This window comes from Sylvia atricapilla, chromosome 10 (assembly GCF_009819655.1).
Source record: "Sylvia atricapilla isolate bSylAtr1 chromosome 10, bSylAtr1.pri, whole genome shotgun sequence".
Taxonomy (NCBI): domain Eukaryota; kingdom Metazoa; phylum Chordata; class Aves; order Passeriformes; family Sylviidae; genus Sylvia; species Sylvia atricapilla.
The window spans coordinates 16,643,933-16,666,882 of NC_089149.1; the positions used below are offsets into that span (position 1 = coordinate 16,643,933).

At 48.1% G+C, this 22,950-nt stretch overlaps 1 protein-coding gene across 2 annotated transcripts; it reads right to left on the reverse strand.

The window, feature by feature from the left end:
- Positions 1 to 572: 572 nt before the first annotated feature.
- STK25 (serine/threonine kinase 25) lies at positions 573 to 22,867 on the reverse strand. 2 transcript variants are annotated; one of them, XM_066326093.1, is made up of 12 exons: positions 22,710 to 22,867; positions 21,775 to 21,893; positions 15,401 to 15,631; positions 14,208 to 14,264; positions 13,073 to 13,181; positions 11,681 to 11,838; positions 10,492 to 10,677; positions 10,187 to 10,332; positions 9,225 to 9,339; positions 8,869 to 8,940; positions 5,397 to 5,533; positions 573 to 2,693 (listed from the first exon to the last, which is right to left on the reverse strand). In XM_066326093.1, the coding sequence occupies exons 2-12, from the start codon at positions 21,802 to 21,804 to the stop codon at positions 2,654 to 2,656; spliced, it is 1,281 nt and encodes a 426-aa protein (XP_066182190.1). In that variant the 5' UTR covers positions 21,805 to 21,893; positions 22,710 to 22,867; the 3' UTR covers positions 573 to 2,653. The 2 variants fall into 2 exon arrangements, with proteins under 2 accessions (XP_066182190.1, XP_066182191.1); XM_066326094.1 differs by having other exon boundaries at positions 22,714 to 22,854.
- Positions 22,868 to 22,950: the final 83 nt, after the last annotated feature.

Consider the following 22,950-nt stretch of genomic DNA (forward strand, 5'->3'; position numbering starts at 1 on the left):
GACAAGGGTTTAAAGACAATTAAATGGCATATCCTAAGTGCTCATGCAGGCCCTGGGGTCCGTAGGCTGAGGATTGCCTGGTTCAGGCCCTGCTCATGCAGCGCCACATCAGTGCAGGGGATTGTCACAGTACTGCAGCCCCAGGCCGACCTAGGGCAGTGCTGCCGCCGTGTGGACAGAGAGCAAAAGGAGACTCCACCACCGCCCCGGGCAGCTCCTGCCCCACTGGGCCCCCTCCCAGCTGCCATGTGAGACAGAGGAAGGCAGAGAGGCCCTGGTGCAAGTGAAGCCCGAGTCTGAAGAGTGCTGCAGTTTGTTCATTATCTGCAAAAAACTGCACTGCAGTATGCTTCCAGTGCACAGCTCTACCTTTGCCAATAGTGTGGGCTTCCTGGAGTGCCAGCAGGAAAGACTGATGTGCCTGCAGCTGTTATCCTTGCACACACTGTACTTGGCTCTAGCTCTTGGGTCTCTGTCCTCTGCAGCAGGAAGATGCAGGGGAAGACCAAGAAGAATGCAGAGAAAAGCACTAGAACAAATCTTTTTCCCCTAATAACACAGTCACACCAGTCTCATTTGTTTTGTTACTTTATTGAAAGTGGCAGATCCCTTTCAATGCTTTTGAAAACTAAACCCATTGTTGCTTTAAATACTGGACACAGGGTGTGGGGATTGTTTCCTTTAAAAAGTTTCCTCGTTACACTGCAGAGCATGCGAGTAACGACACAGGTACCTTATCAACACCATTTGCTACTGCTCTGAACAGCACCTTTAAAAAAGCAGCAGGGGCCCTTGTGCTGGCCTGCAGCCCCTGCCTTCCCCCTCTCCAAGTGTCCTGTCTCTACCTTAACTTCTCCTCCTGAGGGAAAAGTGGGGTTGTTCTGGTCTTCCTAACTGCAAGCTCTGAGCTGGCTCTCACCACAGAACACTGCTCTGCATCAGAGAGCCACCAGCAGCACCTCTTCTCTACTGTGCAAGTTCATAGTGTTGCTGAGCCTGGATTTATCCATCAGGATAAATAAAGGATAGTGATAAGGTAAGGTGAACACCATACACCAGGATCAGGGAATGTGTGGTCCCCCTGAGCTACTTGCAGCCCAGCACTTAAAATCTGCAGGTCTGAATCTAAGTACCAAAAATCAAGCCTTGTTTCTAAGCAAGTGGCCTGTCATTAAAAAAATGCTGAACAGCTCCAGCCTTTGTTCTCAGTGGCTCTGGGGTGAGCCATATCATCCACATACAAACACCCAGACAGAAAGATCTGGGTAACTGAGTTCTTCATGGGAATCTCTTTTCAGTTAGAGAGCAGCTCACTAAACTATCAGGGGTTATTTTCCTATGTCTATTTTTCTAGACCTTTAAAATGTAGATTTAAGATCCGTGTGCTTACCTGAATTAAAGATTTGCTTTATAAACTAGTATGATACAGAAAGCAAAGCTCCTGGGGATGGCTCTGCTGGAGTATCTTACGCAGCCAACACAGCAGTAGATAGCTTACTTTCTCTGCTACCAAACACCCTCCCAGCTTGTCAACTGGAGCAGAGCCCTGGCTGCAGCAAGGCTGGATCCCAGGCTGAAAGAGGAGCCAGAAAGGGAAGGTTGAGAAAGAGAGGGAGGGAGGCCTAGAGCAGCTTTTGGGAATCCCCAGCCTTCCCACACTGCTGTGAGCCATCCAGTTTATGTCTTCCTGTAGAATACAGGTTCTTGCATCAAAAACTGCTATGTAGTGTCCCTCTGCCTTGTGAACCAAAGCCCTACTGGTGTCTGCAGCTGTTGTGTCCCCCCACTCTCCTTTTTAACCCTTCTGCCCCACGTGGGCCTGCACAGCTCAGACCAGCACTGCCCAGCCTGCCTGTCCAGCTGCTTCAGCTGCCAGGAGCACCAAGGACAGGAACTCCACCAGCTCCCACAGCAAACACACCCACTTTGCCTTCTGCTCCCTGGAGACCCAAGGCAAGTTCTGCTGTTGCCTGAAGTAGATGAACTAAGGCCTAATACAAAATTATGTCCCAGAGCCAAAAAAAGAACAATCAAAAAACCCATCCTCCTATGTAATGACAGGCTGGGAAAGAGCAACCATGTACCAGCTGCAGCACTGGAAAGTCTTATTACTTGTGTGTGGAGGGCTTGAAGTGACCCTCCAGAACAACTGGAGAGCTGGTCTCACTCTCCCAGAGGCCCTAAATGCCTGGAGAGATTCCCAACATCCCTGCACTCACATGACTGCTCACAAACACTTCTTTAGGAAGGGCAAGAGACTAAACCCATCAGACTCGCCTGTGAAACACATATCAATGGAAGAGAACCTCCCTTTTTCCAGCAGCCAGGCATTTACCAGAAACAAGCTGTGAATCAAACCAAGCCAAAATGGACACATCCATTATAGGAAAACAATTAAAAACTGCATTGATTACACTGTAAAAACAATTAGACCACCCATCTCGGGTTCTGCAAAAGGTCTGAATTGTACTTGCATTGCAAACCCCACCCTGGGTTATCATGGAAACACGGCTAACATGAAGGCTCTGAAATGTCCTGGGGTCCATCACAATGTCACATCCAACGGCAGATGGTGGTCTGGATTAGAGATGTAGTTCTTATGAAGCTGGAAAAAATCCTTCCCCCCTGACAACAGCAGCAGGGAATGCGAGTGTCAGCGGGCAGAGGTCAGGTGGTTCCGACTGTGTGAAAACCTGCAGGGAACAATGAACAAGGGAGAACTGCTCAGTGCTGGCTGTTTGAAGCTCTCACCTGGAATGGCACCCACCAGCAGGTCTGTGGGGGAAGGGGTCAGGCTGGCTGGGTCTGTCCCCACTCCCATTGCCAACTTTTGCTTGATTAAGTCCTGACAGACAAAACTAGCACTTTTAACAAAAAAGCCAAGGTGGTTTGACACTTCCTCAGGCTTTCAAGACTCAGTTTTAACCTCAAAAGAAGTTTTCAGCACTAGTGTTTTATAGTAAGAAAGCAACTAGGTCTTTGAGGTTTTGCAAGCCCCTTAAAAAACAAGCATCTTGTCCTTCTGCCCTGTCCAGCAGTGTCATTTCTAGGCTGACAGAAGCTGAATGATGCTGAAACAACCACGTGTCTGCAATCACCCACACACACCTGTGTGCACCTCCTGCTCAGTCAGAGGCTCAGGGATCACAGGACACCTTCTGTGACCTCCATGGGTCAGCCACAAGAATGAGTGCTCTCTTCCTGGCCTTAACTGATTATTAGAGGAGGGCTCTATACAGTCCCATGGTGTATTTGCTTGGAAGTTCCAGTGAAGCAGAAAGAGAAGTCCTCTAGGATGGCCATTATAATTGGTGTACAACTCTTCTTTGCTTGACAGCAGAATGTAGAGGACAACCAAGGGGTCAGGCCCAGAGAGCACAAGTTTAGGAAAGGTGGGTCCTGCATGACCAATCTGATCTCCTGTGACCAGGTGAAGCGATAGTGGACGAGGGAAAGGCTCTGCATGTACTCCCCTATCTCAGACAGCATTCTCCTGGAGAGGCTGCAGCCCACAGCCTGGACAGGTACACACTTTGCTGGTTTAAAATTTGGCTGGATTGGTGGGGACTGAAGTTACATCCAGCTGGGACTGATCACTATTAGGGTTCCCCAGGGCTCAGTGTTGGGACTAGTCCAGTTTAATGTCTCTGTCCATCTGGACAAGGAGATTGAGGGTCCCCTTAAGCACACTGACAGATGTCACCAAGTTGGGTGGGCGTGAAGGCTCTGCAGAGGGATCTGGATAGGCTGGGCCAAGACCAATGGTGTGAGGTACAATGAGGCCAAGTGCAGGTCCTGCACTGCAGTCACAACAATTGCCTGCAGTGCTACAGGTTTGGGGCAAAGCAGCTGGAAAGCTGCCTGGTAGGAAAGGACTTTGGGGTGCTGCTCAACAGCAGCTGAACATGAGGTGGCATGTGTGCAGGTGACCTAGAAGACCAGCCATTGGCCTTGTGTCAGCAATAGTGTGGCAGCAGGACCAAGACAGCATCTCCCTGTGCTGGACACTGTGAGGCCCCTCCAGTGCTGTGTCCAGTTCTAGGCCCTCACAAGAAAGACATTAAGGAGCTGAAGCTTCCCTTTGTCCAGGGAAGGGAACAGAGCTGGGGAAGGGACTGGAGCACCAGGAGTGGCTGAGGGAGCTGGGAAAGGGGCTTAGTCTGGAGAAAAGGAGGCTCAGGGGGAACCTTCTGCCTCTGTACAACTCCCTGACAGGAGGGGACAGCCAGGGGGGGTCGGGCTGTGCTCCCAGGGAACAGGGACAGGACAAAAGGGAATGACCTCTAGCTGCACCAGTGGAGGTTGAGGTTAGGAATCAGGAAGAATTTCTTCATGGAAAGGGTTGTCAAGTATTGGAATGTGCTGTCCAGGACATGGTGGAGTCATCAGCCCTTGAGACATTCAAGAAAAGACTGGATGTGGCACTCAGTGCTCTGGTCTAGTTGACACAGTGGTGATCAAAGGCTGGATTCAATCCTGGACATGTTTTCCAACCTTAATGAGTCTGTTCTACTCAAAAAGGACTTGAGTTACAAGGAACAAACTTCAACCCACCAGAAAGAAATGCTTAGAAAGCCTAAGTTCAAGGGTGTAAAGACTGCATAGTTTGAGTTGTTTATAGGGGCAGCCAGAGCACAGAACAGCTGCTTCTGGTATGGTAAAACACTTCCAGCCTGTTTTGCTCCAGGGAGGAGCAAAATGTTAAGTTTCTCTCTTGGTAAGGAAAGGGTGAGATTTAGGATAGCCTGCTGTGAAAGGGAGAAAAACCAAATTCATGTTAAATAAAACTTGATAAATCTGTGACCAGGTTACCTGTGTTGGTACCTGCAACACATAGATGTGACTTGACTTGGTGCCAGATTTGACCCAGCAAAGGACTAAATTCTACCAGACTACATTCCTTCACTGGTTTAACAAATAATTCTTGTCAGGCAAATTTACTTTTGTGTATACTTAAACGTGAGCAAGCAGTGACAAGCTGCAGGCAGTTGTCCTTTAAAGCACATTCCTTGCAATGAAACAGATATTTATTAACAGAAACTTTCTAACCCAGAAATTACTCCAATGAGATTTTGCATAGTCCTTGCTGCCTGGGTAATGGGACCAGCAGGACATCATACGTATATAGATATATGTGCAAAATGGAAGTGAACAGCAGCATCTTTCTGTGCCCTACAGCATCCATTTACACTACAGAAACCTGTGAGTGTGAGGCAAAAGAACTGTTTCCATTAAATGAAAGCAGTTCAAAGAAGTGCCACAGGAACTATTAAGGCAGCTGCCACCAATACTGACTTCTGTCTGTCTTGGGTGCTCAGCAGTGACCTTTGCTCAGCCCTGGAGCACAGGAGTTCAGTGCCAGCTCTGCCCCGCTCACACTCCGGACTCTCACTCACCTTTGGACCCGCTCCACCATGTGTGCTATCAGTTTGTCAGAGATGCCTGGGCAGGACTCCTCAGCCAAGCTAAAGGCATTCTCCAGCTCCTCCATGGCTCCCACGTTGCCTCCAGTCTGCTTGTGCTTATCTTTGAGCTGTAACCCAGAAACGGGGGATTAGGTCCTCATTTTGTTGCAGAAATCGCTGGTCAAGAAGCACAGCACTGACATTAAGGGCCTTTCCCTCTTATTATGACTCCACCAGGGTGTAGGAGGGCACCCACATTCCACTTAAATGAACCAAAACCAAAGTTCATTTGTAGGTCAGGAAGGCAGAAGTCCAAAGTCTGGCGTGCAAATTTGCCTCCAGGTACTAATGGCAATCAAAGCCGTAACCTAACGCAATGTACTCTTAAAGAAACTAAATTTCGTAAGAAATGGACCAACAGCCCTGAAAACTTGTAAGCAGTAACAGCACAAAGAACACCAGGTGATCTGAAGCAGTACAATCACCTTTGCTGTTAATGACAGCCCAGCACCCAGACACACACAGGCTCACAGGCAGGTTGGGCAGAATATATCCTACACCAGGAGTTAGTCACCACCACTTTCAATAACCACAAAAGAGTCTTGAGTTGCTGCTTCTAGTGACTGGGAGGCCAAGGAAGACAACTGCCACACCAGGGATCCTGAGCCCCTTGGCCTCCAACATTCCTCTCGAAGAGAGCTTTACCCAGGAGGGCAGGGGAAGAAAGTCCACAACACACCAAGACCTCCACACACAGCACTGACCTCAGTCCACATCCCTCATGGTCAGTGCACTCTGATTAGGCCTCTAGTTGCACGTTTCCAGTCATTAATTTGAAATAGCTACAGCTCTGTTGAGAAGGAATGCCTGACAATCACTGGGGCTGACCCTGAAGGAGTCTGTTGTTAGAAATCCTATCTTTCCACCCCCAGCAGCAGTTCCCGACTTCTTCCACAATACGAGGCTGCTGATATGACAGCCCCTTCCCCAGGGCACCATCACACAAGGAGCTGAACAACAATCAAGCATTCTGTTGAACCAGCAACATCTGCCAGCTTACTACTGTCCAGTTCAATTAAGCTCTCATTAGGCCCTGCTGATTAAAGGGCTTTATATAAGCCTGACAGTTCTTTGCCTTAATTGTAGGATCAGCCTTTCCTGTTGCTGGAGCTCACCTTTTCTTGGAAAGCAAAACAATATGAATGTTAATCCCCAGCTGCAGCCATTCCTGTGCACCAAGTCCCCTCCTGGGAACAAACAGTTTTGGCCCAGCCAAAAAGGGCCACTGCCTTCTCAGTGGTGGTCCCCACCACAAAGCTGTGGGAACAACCCACACACACCTCTGCTCAGTCAGAAGTGGTAGGGGCATGGAGGGCAACTCAGTTACACAGCAAGGATATAGATTTCTTAGGACTAAAATAGTTGTGATGCTAAAGCCAATGATTTGATGTGTACCTACCAAAGGCTGCCCACCTCAGAATAAGCACAGGGTCTGTCCTGGAGGTAAGGTGTCAGTTTATCCCCAGCCTTTGATGCCAAGCCCCTGACTTCCAGCTTGCCCAACAGCCTGTGATGGCAGCAGTGTGTGCTGGGCTGTCTCTTCCCACTGCAGAGCAGTTCTCTAGAGGCTTGCAGGAGTTAGAGCACTGCACTGACCTCAGCCTTACCAGGCCTAAACGTCATTTTACCTCCCTGCTCCACAATGTTTCCAGATTTGCAGTTGTCCACACCTGTTAACAACTCCTCACGGGCTGTTTTCAACATTAACATCCAATAACACACGTGCAGGGAAGGGAGATGAAAGATTAAAAAGAACATCTTACTCAGATTTCCATTCACAAAGGCCAGCTTCAGCCCCTTTAGGAAAGAGGGGATCAAGCCTAGCTAGTTTAAGATGCAATTCTACAATAGTGAGGACAAAGTTTTCAGTTCTAGTTTCCTACCAACAGCAAAGAATAACACATGCAACCAGTAGCAAAGCAGATTTCACCTGGAGAAGTCTTCTTTCAAGTCCCCTCTACTGCTTACAAAAGCCAGGTTATTTCAGAGCCTGCCCACAACCCCTCCTGCTCCCAATTTCCTTCAGTGAGATCTACAGAGCCAGCAAAAGTCTATTCAAAGGAAAGGGGGATCAACAAACTGGGGCAAGGGAGTCAAACTAGCAGAAATGAAACGTTCCAGAAGCCACTTCCTGCCTGGAACTGGTGAGTAAGAAATAGCACAAGAATGCATTTACAGTCACAGCCCTGAGCACTCTGCCCCAGGAGGCTCCTAAACTCCTGGCACCAGTGACTGTGCTGCACAAACAAACTGCATCACAAACCAACATGGTTTTATTGTGGTTTCACCTCATAGCCCTAGGCCTACAAGATGCAGGTCACTGGCCTCATGCTCTGATCTCTGAAAGTCAAGCCCCATGGAGCACAAAGAGGCTGGTGAGATAAACTTCCAGTTTCCAAAGTGGAGTAGTCTCAAGAGCCTGCTTTTCAGAATGTTCTCTGCATCCTGCCACGCAGCAAACCCTCTTTCCACACAGCAGTAGACCTGAGAAAAGAGTTAAGTCCCTGGAGAAAGCATAGCTCTCTGCTGGGCCATGCCATCACAACCCAGAAGAGTAAGTCCTCAGGACCAGAGGAAGGGTTGTCTGTCACCAGCATCTCAAGAACAGAACCCTGATGGCAGCATCTAACTGATTTCTTCCAAAGCCCCTCTGCTGGAAAGAGCAACCAGAACTCATAGCCACCAGCCTCCTTATGATTACCCTCACCCTCCTCTTCCCTGACAACATTACTCATCTGGAAAGGAGAGCTGTCATCTCTCTGCTGATACAGACACCATCCTTATCATTAGTGGCAACTCTTCAACTCCACAGCCCCATCCAGACCATGAGGCAGGGGAACTGGGTAAACACATTTTTTCTACCTGCCTTCCAAAAACTAGGTGGCAGGGAACTCCTTAGTCTTGGCATTCTACCAGTAGCAGTCTGTACAGATCAAGAAATGGCCTAGTAACAAGCAAAGCCAATTCCTGCTCTAACCCACCTACCTTCCCCTCAGTAACGCTGCTGTGGACATGCACAGTGACAGGCTCAAGTACCTATCTACTCCAACAGGAGCTGCATTTCAGCCATGGACAGAGTCTGGAGCTGCCCAGGCACCAACAAGTTAAAGATGCAGGTAAGAGCAGAAACTCCTCTATCAGATCCTTACCAGAACACAGATTACCAGAAGGGAAATGCCTTTCTTCCAAACACAAGTGCTTTCAGGAGGACACGCCAGGACACATTCACCTTCCCCACATATGGTGGTCTAGCCCACTGAACTGGTACAAATGCTTCAGAACCCTGTAACCTGACTAGACACCTCACCACCACCTCCCTTCTCCAAATCCTTCCCATTTACTTATCTGTGTCAGGTATCTCTTCATCTCCAACTAGCAGAGATGCCAAGAAGGTTCTACTCACCTCCCCAAAAACTGGGTGAACAAGTGTGGAGAGACACTGTGACCGTGGTTGCCTCTTGATGGGCTCAGTAGGCTGGAAAGCAACAAGAAAAGAAGTTACAAAAAGCTTCCAGGCCACATGAAGTATTAAACCTTTAGTGAATTCACAGCACCTCCACAGCAATCCCATCACCAGATCTTGGGAAAACCAAGTCACAGTACCCTGATAATGTGGAAGAGGCAACTCTGGAGCACCAGCCCTTGGTGCCAGACTGAAGTAAATTTCAGACAGAAGATGAATGCCTGGTGGCTTCCCCAAGACACCCAAAAGCTCATGTTAGTTCAGTCCACTCCAGAAAGATGAGACAGCACACAGACCTTCTGGGAACCATGAAGAGCCATTCCTTTGTGCAGCTTGCTTAAGGAATTGGGGCGAATGGTTGGTGGGAATGTCCAGATTGGACCCTGGTCTCCATCCTCTGCATCTCCATCACTGCAAATGAAAAGGGGAAAGTCAAGACAAAGCCTCACCTCCATACATTGGGGGTTTGCCCATACTTTCCCAGAATCACAAGTTTTCCCCACCTGACTGCCATATTGCTGCAGGCCTTCAGGCTTTTCCCTATCCCAGAAAAAATTCTGAAGAGAAACCACTTCAGTCTCAGCAGCACATATACAGCACCAAGGAGATCTCAGCAAAGTACTACATCACGTTTCCAAATCACCAGATTCACCTCTCTGATCCAGCCAGCTTGAAGAAGTTTCTAGTGCTAGTTAAATTTAGGAGAATTTCAAGACAACACAACGTGAAGGGCCCGACTTAGATGTTAGAAGCCCATCTCCCTGAGTCCTTGGCCATTCGAGTCGCTGCCATTACAGGTGAAGAGCAGCTCTGTGACACCATTCTGGCAATGAAGTGCCCTTCCCACATCCAAGGCCCATAACTTGACTGTCCTGCACAGCAGTGCAAAGATTTACTACAAACACACCAACACAGCTCTTGCCACAGTTACTAAAGCCTGGAGCTCTTGTACTTAATGAAAGGTGCTTGAAATACAGGCACCAAGAGCCCTGTTCTACTGGTTACACACAAATTAAATACCTTGTATCACTACTTTGATTCCTTACACTCAGCAAAGAGGCTCCACAGGTTAAGACCAGCACAGAGAACTGAGTCCTACTGAACAGGAGGTAACAGCCTCCCCTTCAGGCAGCACTCACTTGCTCCCACAACCAAAAGCTTGAAGATAGGATCTCAGGTGGGAAAAGGACCTGAGCTGTTTGCAGTAGGCTACACTGAGGCAAGCAGGGGCATCCCTCCATGGAAAACATGTACGTACATATCAGAATCACCAGAACTGGAATCCTCTCCATGGCCCTCTGACTTCCAGCGCTTGAATCGGTCGATCAGCTCCATTAGGAATGAGGTTTTCTTGGTGTAGCGTGTGATGAACTTGTGCTTTAGCAATTCTTTAGCTGTTGGCCTCTGGAACAGATAAGGAGAGCATGTCACATCAAACCATCTCTGCACACTGAACACACAACTCACTGACTTCAACTGGAATCACAGAATTCCTTCTGGTTGAAGGAATTTTTGACCTCTGCTGACCTTTACCGCAATTCACAGGTGGGCAGCAATACTCACAAATCTAGGATCCTTATTGAGGCAGGCTTCCACAAATTCCTTGAAGGGCTTGCTGTGGTGACCCTCAAGTGTTGGAGGGTTGTTTTTGGGGATCAAGAAGAGAACTCTCATAGGATGCAAGTCGGAATTTGGGGGCTCTCCCTTTGCCAGTTCAATGGCTGTAATGCCAAGGGACCAGATGTCTGCCTGGAAAAGAGAGGAAGAACACAGAACAGCAAGGAGCAATTCTACAACATGAAAGCACTGTTTTAGGACAGCTAATCACATAAATCAGATGGGACGTTTCATGTCTAATACACAAACCTCCAGCAGACTCTGCATCATAACAGAAAAGAATAATTCCTGCAGTAAGCAGCACTTCTAATCCTTGTTTCTGTGCTAGCACCACCTCATGTATAGTAGCCTGTTGGGGGTTAGGTTTTGTTCCTTTTTACTCTAAAGAATTTTTTCCCCATAAGTTACCAAGGAGACTAAATGTCCTACTTAAGACTATTTACCAAAACAAAGGGGTGGTCAAAGCTCAGAGGGGGGGTGGGGTTTTGGGGCAGGTAAAGAGCAGAGTTTCAGGTAGCCGGTCAGTGTGGTTTTCGGGGAGAAAGCACTGCTGGGTTGGTGCTCCTGCTGGAGGATTTCACTGCAGTCCAGTCTTGGGAAATCTGCCATCATCTGCTCACCCTGGAATTCTGAGCTTCTCTGCCGCCCTGTGAGATCTGGGCCAGCCCTGCCCTGCCATCGTGGTTCCATCAGCGCTGCTCCTCTTGCTACAGCGTGACCCTGCACCCCCCTGCCCTGCCGGGACACCCTGCCACTCCACAGCTACCCAGACTCTTTTTCCACTGTTCCCAGCTTGGTGCTCCGAGTATCCTACAAAGGCATCGAGACCAAACTGCCCTGGGTTTTTGTGAAGCAAAGTCCTCAAAGTTCTTGGTACTGTTTTTGTTATCAATGCTGTAGTTGTTTTCTTGTTGTTTTTTGTTTGTTTTTATACATACCAGTATCGAACTGATATTTCTATTTCCAAAATCTTTTGCCTAAAAGTTTTTAACTGAAAAAATTATAATTGGAAAAAGGGTGGTGGTGGTGGTTTACATTCTCCATTCCAAGGGAAGCTCCAGCTTTCCCTGGCAGATACCTGTCTTCCCAAACTGAGACATAGCCCCAAGCAGCTATCCTCCTGCTCCCAGCTCACCTTGAAGTCATAAGCAGACTGCTTGATGACCTCTGGTGCCATCCAGAATGGGGTCCCCACAAAGGTGTTCCTCTTGATTTGGGTGTCTGTCAACTGTCCAGCCACCCCAAAGTCAGCCAGTTTCACATCTCCTTGTTCTGAGAGCAGCACGTTGGCAGCTGTACACACAAATAAGCAATTAAGTCTGCTGGCCTAGGAATCACTTCTAGCACACACAGAACTGCATACTGAGTTGAGCCCTCCCGTGCCATCCTCCTTCTCCCAGTGATAACCTTCAGCCTGGATTTCCAGCCTCAGGCCCATTCTCATGCTTTGAGCTCCACTGGGTAACAGGGAACAGGCTCATGCAGTTTGCTGGATCAGAAGGGGAACATTGCTAAGGTAGGGGCAGAGAATAGATGTGAAAGGCCACACCATCAATTAGATGTGACTCCTGGCCACACAAAGAAGGGAGGGCAACACAGTCTCTAATGCTCTTGATTTTTTTTCTCCAGAGTAGCATTCAGCACGAGTTAAAGAGCAGACCCTTCTAAAGAGCTCAGGTTCCACTCTAATACTAGTTCCCACTCACTCATAAGACTGCAACACTGTGCAGGTGTGGGAATGGGGGTTTTCCACAGGACTTTTCATTCTGAAACCCTACCTAACAACTTTCAGCATTTCCACACCACTGGCAGCTAACACCCCTACACATCTTGCAGTGCTAGCAACGTGCAGTCTCACATACATGAAAAAATCTTTTCTCCCCATCTCCCTGTATGAGGTTTCTGTGCCCTGCCTGCTTACATCTCCTCCTGCAGTGGGTCAAGAGCAGTGAGCATCCAGCACTGGCCCAGCTCCACAGCACCATCCCTCCACCCTCCTGCAGTACTTTGACGCTCTGGGCTTGCTGGACACTGCTCTTTGAGAGGCAGATGCCAGCTCTCTCTACATTGCACGTGGCCAGTGACTATAAAAAACAGCAGCAGGATAAGCTGACACAAGCTGTCCTGATTTCCTAGGGCTGTGAACCCTGCATGAGGACAGCTCACTTCTGCTGTGAGCTACAACCACAACAACCAGCACACACACCCCTGGGGTCCAGCAGCAAAGCAAATGTCCAGACACAAGTCAGCCAATATCTGAACATGCCTTTCATTGACTCCTTTGCTCTAGCTCCCTGACTGTCCAAACTCGAAGTGCCAGAGGAGCACTACAGATCCTTACTGTTACTCTAAACCCTAAAGATAGGAAAAGCACAAGTTGTGATACAGTGACAAGCATCATATTCAGAAAACAGCAGAACTGAAAAACAGTCTTTGAAACTCTGCAGATTATGGTGAATTTAACATCTCTGACTATTATATTACTAACATGCCTTACAAGAAAGGGAGCTGAATTCTCCAATCTTACCTTTGATGTCTCTGTGGATCTTCCTCTCCGAATGTAAATAATCCAAACCCTTTAGGATTTCTCTCAGGATAGTAGCTATATAAGTCTCCTCCAGTGGTCCTGGCTTCAGCTGATAAAAGGCATAAAGAGGACTTAAAAGAGGGTGACTAATGCCTTGGATTTTCCAGGCTCTCAGTTTGTTACTTGGAAACCTTGGCCAAGCAGGTTGTACTCAGCAGGAAGCACCTTCTTGCACACGCTACAAGCAGAATGCTGGTGTTTGCACCTGGCAGCATTCAATGAAAAAACTCTGGGGCATTTTCTGCTAGTCTATCTATCTTAAAAGCTTCCCAAACAAACAGCAACTCATCTCTCTCTTTGGCCTGGAAATGCATTGGCCAACAGAATACTTTAACAGTTTGTCTTGCTCAGGTATCTCTGCCAGCATGCAAGTACTGAATTTCAGCCTCTGAGACGTCAACTCTCAGGCTCTGGAGCACTGTATCAAAGCTCTTCCTCTTTCCATTAGTTCTCCTCCAACCAAGTCCTGCCTTCTCACTGCAGTAACTGAGGTTCTGACACTCAGGTAATCTCTGCTGATGACAGCCTCCCACTACACCCTTCTTCCAAGTCACTGTAGGCTCAGAAGTTTTCCCTACATCATTAGTTACTAGTCTGGAAAAACAGGGGTTATTGCCCTAAGAAGAAGAGAAAAATGCTGTGACAGGATACAGGGCAGCAGACCTTTGCTTGTGGGTAAATTCTGCATTTGTATTCTCTCAAAACTTGGGGTAACTTAATCACAGACCATGTCTTTACTGAGTTATGCGAGCACTGAGCAATACCATGACACTGACTAGGTGAATTACAGATTTGCACTGCTCAAAAACCACTGGCTGTGCTCACTTTTCAGCTCACTGGCTCTTTCCATCATACACCATGCTGGACAACAGTACTGGGACAGCTGAATGTCCATGAAAACATTCTCTCTAACCTGGGATAAGCACAACCAATGTGTCTGTCCTGCACTGCTTACACCCCTTGGGTGCAGGGCTACCAAAAAGACAGTATGTACCAAGTGAGTGTCTGGCTTATGGGCATTTCACAAACCAATTCTTCAGTCAGTATTTTTCCCAGTCCAGAACTTGCCACTTACCAAATCCAGGGCTGAACCTCCTCCCAGGTACTCCATGATTATCCAGAGCTTAGTGCCCTGCAAGCAAGAGCACAAATCAAGAGCAAAGATGGGAATAAAAGCAGACAGAAAAGTTAAACACTCATGAGGCAGCAAGACACTAGAGTAGTCCTGTACAAAATCAAAGAGATGCTGCACACTGCAGCTCTCAGGGGCTTAAGGAAGGAGCCCCAAGCTCCCTCTCTTCTGCTGACACAGCATTACAGAGGTGGACCTGCCTCCAGCACATTTATAATTCTCAGTCTGCAGTTTTACCTGGGCAAATGCCCCTACAGGCATCAGACTGCCCAGCCCAAAGATCAGCTTATTCCCAGGTTGGTGCCCTTTAACATCTCTCCAACACCTCATCCAGCATAAGTCCTTCTTGGCAATGGCGGGGGAGCAGCCCTTGATCTCATTAACAGAGCTGCCAGCTTGAAGGGTACAATTGGCAAGACACTCATCCTCAGAGAAGAGATTCCATGCTGAGGTTCACAGGGTCCCAACAGAAGATAAGCAGCAGTTCCATGAAACTACAGCAGAAGGCTGAGAAAATGCATTATGCCCTTTGAAAAATAAGGGAGGAATATTCAGGACCCAAAGAGCTTAGGAACTGTTTGCTACAGTCCCACTGTTACACTCATCTCCAGCAGCCAGCATGCATAGGCCACTTCTGATCAACACTACTTCCATTAGGGATTCCTAAACCTGTTCTCAGTGGAAGCAGCATTAGTAGTCCTCCACAGACTCAGATCATATTGTTTTCACCATTTCTGATGAAGTAGTTTCAACCTCCTTTTTTTATTCAGATGCATAAATCCCTCAGTGGTACTGCCTTAAGACCGTGCTATTCCAGAAAAGTATTCCATCAACTTCCTTTCCAGAATTGTCAACCAGGGAAAGTTCAGTCTTCAACAAATACTTTGCTCTCCAATGAAGTGCCCTACTCTTGGTACCACAAATTCCAGGGCACCTAATTTCCATGTGCTTAGCAAGTGCCGTAAAGCCCAGGCTGCAATTAAGTGCACATCAATGCACTGAGCAGAGCCACCACTGTTCCTGCTGCCATCACACATCCCTTTGCAGTGCCATGTGCCACTATCCACTGCAGCAACCCCAGAGGAGCCCTCCCCATGCCCAAACTACCTGCCAAGAATCACCATGGTTTGTCCTACCTTCAAATAGGAGCCATAGTACCGGGTAATGTAGGGACTATCACACTGGCTGAGCACTGTGATCTCCTGCTGAATGTCCTCGATCTCATCCTCAGCCTCCTCCAGGTCAATGATCTTGATTGCCACCACCTCCTTGGTGCGGTTGTCAATTCCTTTGTACACTTCACCAAATGACCCTTTGCCGATGCGCTCAAGCTTGGTGAACAGCTCCTCAGGATCCACCCTGGAGTGCTAATCCACAAAGCAGAGATGGGAAAATTCCATTAAGTTCCCGAGCTGCAAAGCACCACACACACCCATACAGCTCATCTCCATATCTGTGCACCTACTGTGTTGATAAAGGCATCTGAAACTCACATATCCTAAACAGTCTCAGAAACTTAGCATAGAACGGATCCAAGATTAGAACTAAAGAAACCTTTTCCACAGGCTTTCCAACCCTGCAGACCACAGTGAAGGAGGAAAAGGAGGGAAGCCTAGCACGAGAATGTCAGCAAATATTGCTATGGAAAGTGTCAGCTCCATTGGAACAGGGCTGCTCAACTGCAGGCACCAACTGGTGCCAAAGCAGCTCCACAAGCAAGCATCTGCTCACACTTCAATACAGACCAGCAAGGGGTACCAGAACCAGCTTCTCCTTGGAGATCTGGATGAGAAACTGGGCACAAGCAAGAGGTCATGAAAATGTTTCCCTCATTAGCCTTCCTGCACTCAAAGACTGAAATGATGAGAAAGGTCTTCCCTACTTGTCTGGAGGGTGAAATATTACAGTAATACAAATTCACATTTACTGCCTTCTCTGCTGCAGTCTGATTTCCAGGCAGCACTCAGCCCAGCTCTCCTCAGACATTTGCAGATGGAGCCTCACATCTTTTGGAAAATCAGCAGCAAGGAGGAGGCAGGAGAGCAGAACGGACACTCCATCTACCTGATCTGCTTTTCTGTACCAGCCTCTTCTCTGGCTGGCACACTCAGATGCAAAGGTAAACAGCATCTCCTTTGTTAGATAAGCACATCAACTAGGCAGTTACTAACAGAGAAATACTGACTTTTTAACAGCAACTGCACAGTTAATTCTTTATTAAGGTGAGTATGGGTAAGAAAGGGAACAAATCACAGTCACTTTCTCATGCTATTTAATTCCCGCACAGCAGGAGGTCTGTCATGCTACTAAAATACTCTTGTGATTAGTTTTTCTGCCTTTTTTTTTTTAATAGTTTGAAAAAAAAAAAAACAAAAACCCCACCTGAAAAATATGGCCTGACCTTAGGAAGCAGCCAAGCCATTAGAAGGAATTTTCCACACCCAGAACTTCTCACTCTCACCTCCAGCACGTCACCCAGTGAGAGTGCCCTCTCACAAGGGCCTTGAGTTGGCAGATTTTATCAGAGAACACAGAAGCTGCATTTTTCCATCTCACACTAGGTTGTAGCAGCAGGCTATCACTGAGCAGCCCAAGGTGTTGCTTAATGATTAAGCCAGGCTGTCATCACAAGTTTTTTGCCTTCTGTGCATTGCTACAAGCCAGGCCCAGGTGAGCTTTACAGGCAGGTCACTCAACAGAATTTCCACACAAACTCCAGTCCAAGATACAAAAGGATAACCAAATATCCTTTTGCATCCGTAGCAACCCCCTAACAGGCTGTACTTTGAGCAAATGCACTGGTAACAGACCAGAAGGGATGTTCAGAGATAAAAAGAACTGGAGATGTAGAGCAGAGACTGGAGAGAGGGAAGTGGAGGGAAGAGGATTTGAGCTTGAGAAATGTTAGGGGCCAACATGAGAATGATGACTGCAGGCAGGGAGAACAATCTGATGAGTCCAGGCTCACTACAGACTAGGAGCAGTTTTCACCTCTTGACTGACTTGGAGGAAGGGGCAAGAAAGTGCCCCAGACACTACCGTGCACAGTGACCTACTGCACCCTAAAAATGCCTGTCAACACATCAGCCACTCCCACACATCAGGGAGAAGTGAGAGAAAGAGGATCATCTCCTAGAAGCACCTGCTCAGCTCAGAAAAGAAACATTAACCACATGAATGCTGCAGGGAAGCAAACCTTCAAGAAAACACGCCCTCCCATGTAACTTTTCTGTGAGGCAAGAAACAGCAAGGTGGAAGTAACTGCTCCCCCCTCAGCTTGGTAGGGCACATCAGAGAATCAGGACTGATTTCTCCAGATCAAGACATCAAACATAAGAGCTGTGGAGGCAGCTTTTGGGACAACCACTACTTCATGTAGCAGGCTCTGTAACCATGGACAGCTTTGTAAACAAGCTTCCAGACTTGGATGTTGGTTTGTCCTATTTTCCATAGAACAAAGAAGTTCAGGTAGAAGACAAAGCTTCATGATGAGCAGATAAAATATTGCCCAAGGGAACCAGGAAAACAATGTAACTGATGGGCAGATGAGCCAAGCCCACCTCTGTTAGGGTGGAAACACTGGGACATTTCCTTTGTAGGTAGTGATTTACCTTCCCAGTATTGACCTGGAAACGCTTTAGAGCTCACAGGTGACAGAACAAGAGTCTCACTCCATGGAAGGCTCGAGGATGAACATCCCTTGATGCATTGGCCAAAACTCCAGAAATCAGACTCAGTAACAGGAAGAACCCAGGGAGCCAGTACAGGGCCACAGGGTTTAGAGTCATTCCAGCCACAGTTACAGTCTCTGGACATTGCTGGAGGATCACAGTTTGCTGATGAATTTCTTCCCTTTCTGTAAACAGGGAGGAGGAAACAGGCCCATCCCCAACTCAAGCAGGCCAATGTCTGCACAAGAGAACACCTTGTGAACTACCACTGTGGACACCACAGAAGAAACTGCCAGGTGGCATTTTCAGCAACTCTGAATTTCCACAACAAACTAAGATGTCCTGTCTGCAGGACACTGCTCAAAAGCCCTTGTCCATTAAAAAAATCCAGTTTGAGACACCACATGGTGACCTGTGCTGACAAACAAAAATGTTCAGATCTGTGGGCATAAAAGTCTCAGCACCCATCAGAGAGCAAAACAAATGCAGTTGCACAAAGAACAGAGAGCTATGGAACTGCACTGTTCTCTCAGGAGAGAGAAGGATGCACTCCACGAGCCTGACTCTCCCCTTCCCCAGCACACCTGCACCTGCAAAGCACCATGGTGAGAGGTGCAGCAAGCACCACCCCTCCCTCTCCTAAATACGAATTCTCTCAGTACCAGTCATCTTGTTAGAGAACTACCCTGGCTGAAAATCCATCTTCTGGAATTGCACTGCTACAAACACATCTGGAAAACTTCATTAGTAGGAAGCAACAGAATCCAGATGAAATGCTTTACACTTGCTTAAATGAGCATAGATAACCCAAAGAAACTTATTAGCACAGATAACCCAAAGCAGCTGTCACCTTTGCAACTCACCAGCTTGGATTCTCCCCATTTTCCTTCCACATTCACAGAACCCGTCAGAGCTGAAAAATGGATCTCCAGGTCAGCAGCGGCACTCCTTGTTCTAGTACTGCATGCAAAGCCCGTAAGGGTGGTCACTACATTGTAACTTTTTGCTTGACTGAATGCTTGTTACAGAGCAGTTCTGAAGCTAAAAGCCTCCTGCTGTCCCTCTCCACTGAGAGCAGGCAATCAGGCACTAGAGATGGCTCAGGCAGGCCTGGGCAGGCTTTGGAGGGAGAGCACACAAGGCACCATCTCAGCTGGAAGTGCAGGAAGGGAACGAGAATGCGAGGGATGATGACAATTTCCGCGTAATGTGCTCCAATTCTGCCCTCCGGGATCCAATCTCACAGCACAGGAAAGAAGGATGCTCTGTCCTGACAGGTGTGGGACTGTTTGCCATCCTGACTGATGATACCATGTTTTAAAACAGACCAACTCACTGCAGCCATCAGCAATTAGGCATTGCAGTGTGTGCCAGCTGCCAGTAACACCAGCTGCTTCATGGGGAAAGAATGGTTTTGGCAGCTCTGCCACCTCCAGCTGCGGAGACATGATATCCACAGTCTTTGAGAAGATGTGGATAAGTACTAGAGAAGAACGGTAAGTATCTGCCCTCATTTCAAAGCTACTGCCTGGAAGGATAAGCTGCATATTGGGAACAGAAGCAAACACCATTTTAAAGCTGAAGATCTTCTCCCTGGGCCGTGTCCAGCTGGATCTTACTCTCAAAATATTCAAGAGCAAGAATCCCACCTGCATTTGTTGCATAAAACACTGATGGGAGCTTAAACCCTTTTGGAAACGAGAACTCCTTAATCTAGGGCAGGTTGGAATTGGAATCACTGTTCTACATGGGAGAGGTTTGTATCAGAAGACTACCAAGGCCACAATGCTTTATGAGCTGAAGCTGACCAGGATTGTGGCAACTTCAAAGGGTTTATGTGGAACTACAGCCACATTTAGTGTTATTTCTGACTGGTGCACTTCCCAACCAGCCAAACAAACAAACATAATTGTGCTCTACCAAACACAGTGGAAGAAGGAAAGTGGTTTTAATAGAACTCATCTCCTCTTTTTCCCTCATTGCCTCCTCTGCTCCCCAACTTCCCACCCAGCATACTGAACACTCTGGGATACCACCAGTCTCTTTGGTGAAATCAGCTTTCTATCTGAAAGCTTCCCTGTCTGTATGAAATGTGTGCACAGCTCTATGCCACTGCCAGAACCTGAGACAGTTTTGAATTTCTGGAGTATAGAGAAGAGGCAAGTTTGTGTTCAACACTTTGAAACACACATGTTTGTCTGAGACTCCTAGCTCTCTTTATAGACAGTATTCTTTTGTTTCAGGAGGTGAAGCATTACTTAGCCAAAAAAACCCTAAATGGCTTCTCCAAGGCCAGGTAAGGAACAGCAAATCTAGAAAGAGAGCTCAGATCAGAGCTTTAAACATAGTAACTCACACAAATACAGCAGGTGGCAGACAGAGCTCCACACCAAGACCGGAGGCCTGCAGTGCTATATGCTCACAGCACAAGGGAGCCAAGGAAAGAGAGGAGACAACAGGGTGAGGCAGGGAAATGGAAACCCAGAGGCAGAGCAGTCTGGCAGTGGCCTAAGGTAACTCTGCCCATCAGCACCAGAACTGAGAATCAAAGACAAGTCAAGTTTCTGACATCTCAATGCAAGTCTCTTGATTTTCACAGCACCTCCCACTGCTCCCTAAATCCCAGTGAAGAAAACTTCAGGCCAGTTCCTACTGCCCTCCCAGCAAGCCTCAGTTACACAGATTCCACCAGGGATTCCTGAAAAGACTGGAGGAATGGACAACACAGATTGGTTTCCTATTCCAAGACCAGAGAGAGAGTCATGGGATGACAGGGTCTGAGAATGCCTTACATTTCTATAATAAAATCAGAGCTGAAACCACTAGAATGCTGGTAAGCTTCATGAGTGAATGCTGTGTACAAAAAAGCGTCAGAGCAACCTCCTCTGCAGCTACAGAACTCAGTTTTCTGCCCTAACCAGACAGTATCCTTCCCTTTCCCTCCCTGTGCAGCGACTCAGCCAGGCATTCTATTTACATTTAATTCCATACACACTTTGAGGAAACAGCTGATGTGAAAGACAGCATGCAAAGGTGCATTGCAAATCAATTTTAAATCAGTAAAAGTTCAGAGAAAGCATTAGCTCAAACCATTAAAGCTTTTAGTAATTCTACACCTAGGAGCAGAACAGAATAATGCCCCCAAACTCACAAAACATGGTTTAACAAGACCTGTGTTCAGTATTAACATCTGTCAATAATCAAACACACCCCACAACCAAATTCAGAGGGAAGAAGATGCAAACCAACACTATTAATGTGGTTTAGTTTTTGGTCCCAAATCGTGGCATCATCCTTCCACACTCCTCTTATGAAAATGTCATCACAACAGTAGCATTTAACCACATCCACGGAGGCTGAGATCTCTTGGAAGCGTTATGACTCAGGATCAAATATCACTGCCACTTATTCAGCAATGTTACAAGGACCATTTTTCTGAGACCAATGCCATGAACACTTTAGGAAGGTATGTCTGGCAGAGCCAGCACACACAGTTTTCCTGTTCCCATTTCTAGACTTCCCCTTCCAAAAATACTCAGAAAGCCAATGACTCCTGTCTCCCTAAAAAGAACACAGTTAATGCCAGAGAAAAGCTCCACAGTGAGTGAAGAATTCACTTTATGCATGGCTGGAAACACAACACTATCAGCTCAACACCGGCACAGAGTGAGACACAGGTCAATCAGCTAACAGGAGTAAGCTGAGACCTGTATGAGAGAGATAAAGAGCAGCAAAGAATGATTTTCTGGTTATTTGCTTGAAACCCTTGTACCAAGAGCAAACACCATTATGTAAACCCTTGAAGAGAGTTTTAAAACAAATTTTTAATCACCACTTACCTGGCTAGCAAATTCTCTCAGGTGAGCCATGCCTACAGGATGGGGTTTTTTTTTGCAAAATCAGGAAGGATTAGGATGTTGCAGCACAGCAGGAAAGTGATGATTTCTCCACTGGTCAACTGTGACAAGCAAGAATACATAGCTCTCAAGTGAGGTTCTTGGAAGCTGGCTCATTCCCCTGAAGAGTTACCTGCATCTTTTTCCACTCCTTGATCTGAAGTGTTCCTTGAACCTGTCAACGTGTTCTAAGTATGCTAGGCCCTCCTTGCATACTGCATTTCTGAATTCTTTACAGAAATGCCTTCCAGATGTGTCAAGAAACCTAACTCTAACGTAATACACTGACCAGGTCCCAGGCTCCATTTTCCCTACCATCACCTCAGCACGCTCCCCAGTATTACAGCGAACCCCATAGTTCTGTTGCCTCACCACCACTCCCAGCATCGTCCTCAGACACTCCTTTTCTCCAGCTCCTCCTCAGCAATCCTCTCACTGAGAGCACCCCTCCGCTCTCACCGTCCCCGGTACGGCCGCTGGCAAAGCTCAGCTGCTCAGCACACACCTTCCTCTTCATGGAGCCCCAACCCTGCACCACCCCGGCCGCTCCCTCTCCAGGGCTCCCCAGCTCTGCTCTCCTCAGCGGCCCTTCCCTCCACCCCGGCAACAGCTGAGCCCCAACCCAGCCCGGCCCCTCGGCCCAGCCCTCTCCAGGGCCCCCGGCCCCGGCATCCCCCGTCACGGTGCGGACTCACAGCTGCCCTCTACCCCCACTCCCCACCCGCCTCACCTCACAGCTCAGAGATCTCCCCCCTCCCGCCTTTCCCTCGCCATCGTGGGCTACTCAGCGCGCCCCGCCTTCCCGCCCCGCCCGGCACCCTCAGAGTCCCTGTGTGGCGGCGCATCGGCGCCCCACCCGGCCCTGAGCGCCGCCGCACCTACGGGCAGCGCTGCGCCGCCGTCGGGAGCGCCATGGCGGGCCCTGGCGCACGGAGCCCCGCAGCCCCGGGCTGCCCCGCGACACCAGGCGCGGCGGGGGAGCGCCGGGCCGGGCGCAACAACACGGCGCGGCCGTGGGGGAGGTTGCGCCGCGCGACACGCCGGGAGATGTAGTTTCCACGCCATGCCACCAGGCAGCGGGAGCCAGTTGCTGGACTGCAATACCCAGAATGCCGCGCG

Bases quoted from the DNA above. Each gene is read 5' to 3' on its own strand.
- STK25 (XM_066326093.1), bottom strand. From the start codon at position 21,804: ATGGCTCACCTGAGAGAATTTGCTAGCCAG. The intron at 13,182-14,207 runs GTAAGTGGCAAG...GCCTTTTATCAG, and splicing joins GAGGTTCAGCCCTGGATTTG to CTGAAGCCAGGACCACTGGA. The intron at 11,839-13,072 runs GTAAGATTGGAG...TTGTGTGTACAG, and splicing joins GATCCACAGAGACATCAAAG to CTGCCAACGTGCTGCTCTCA.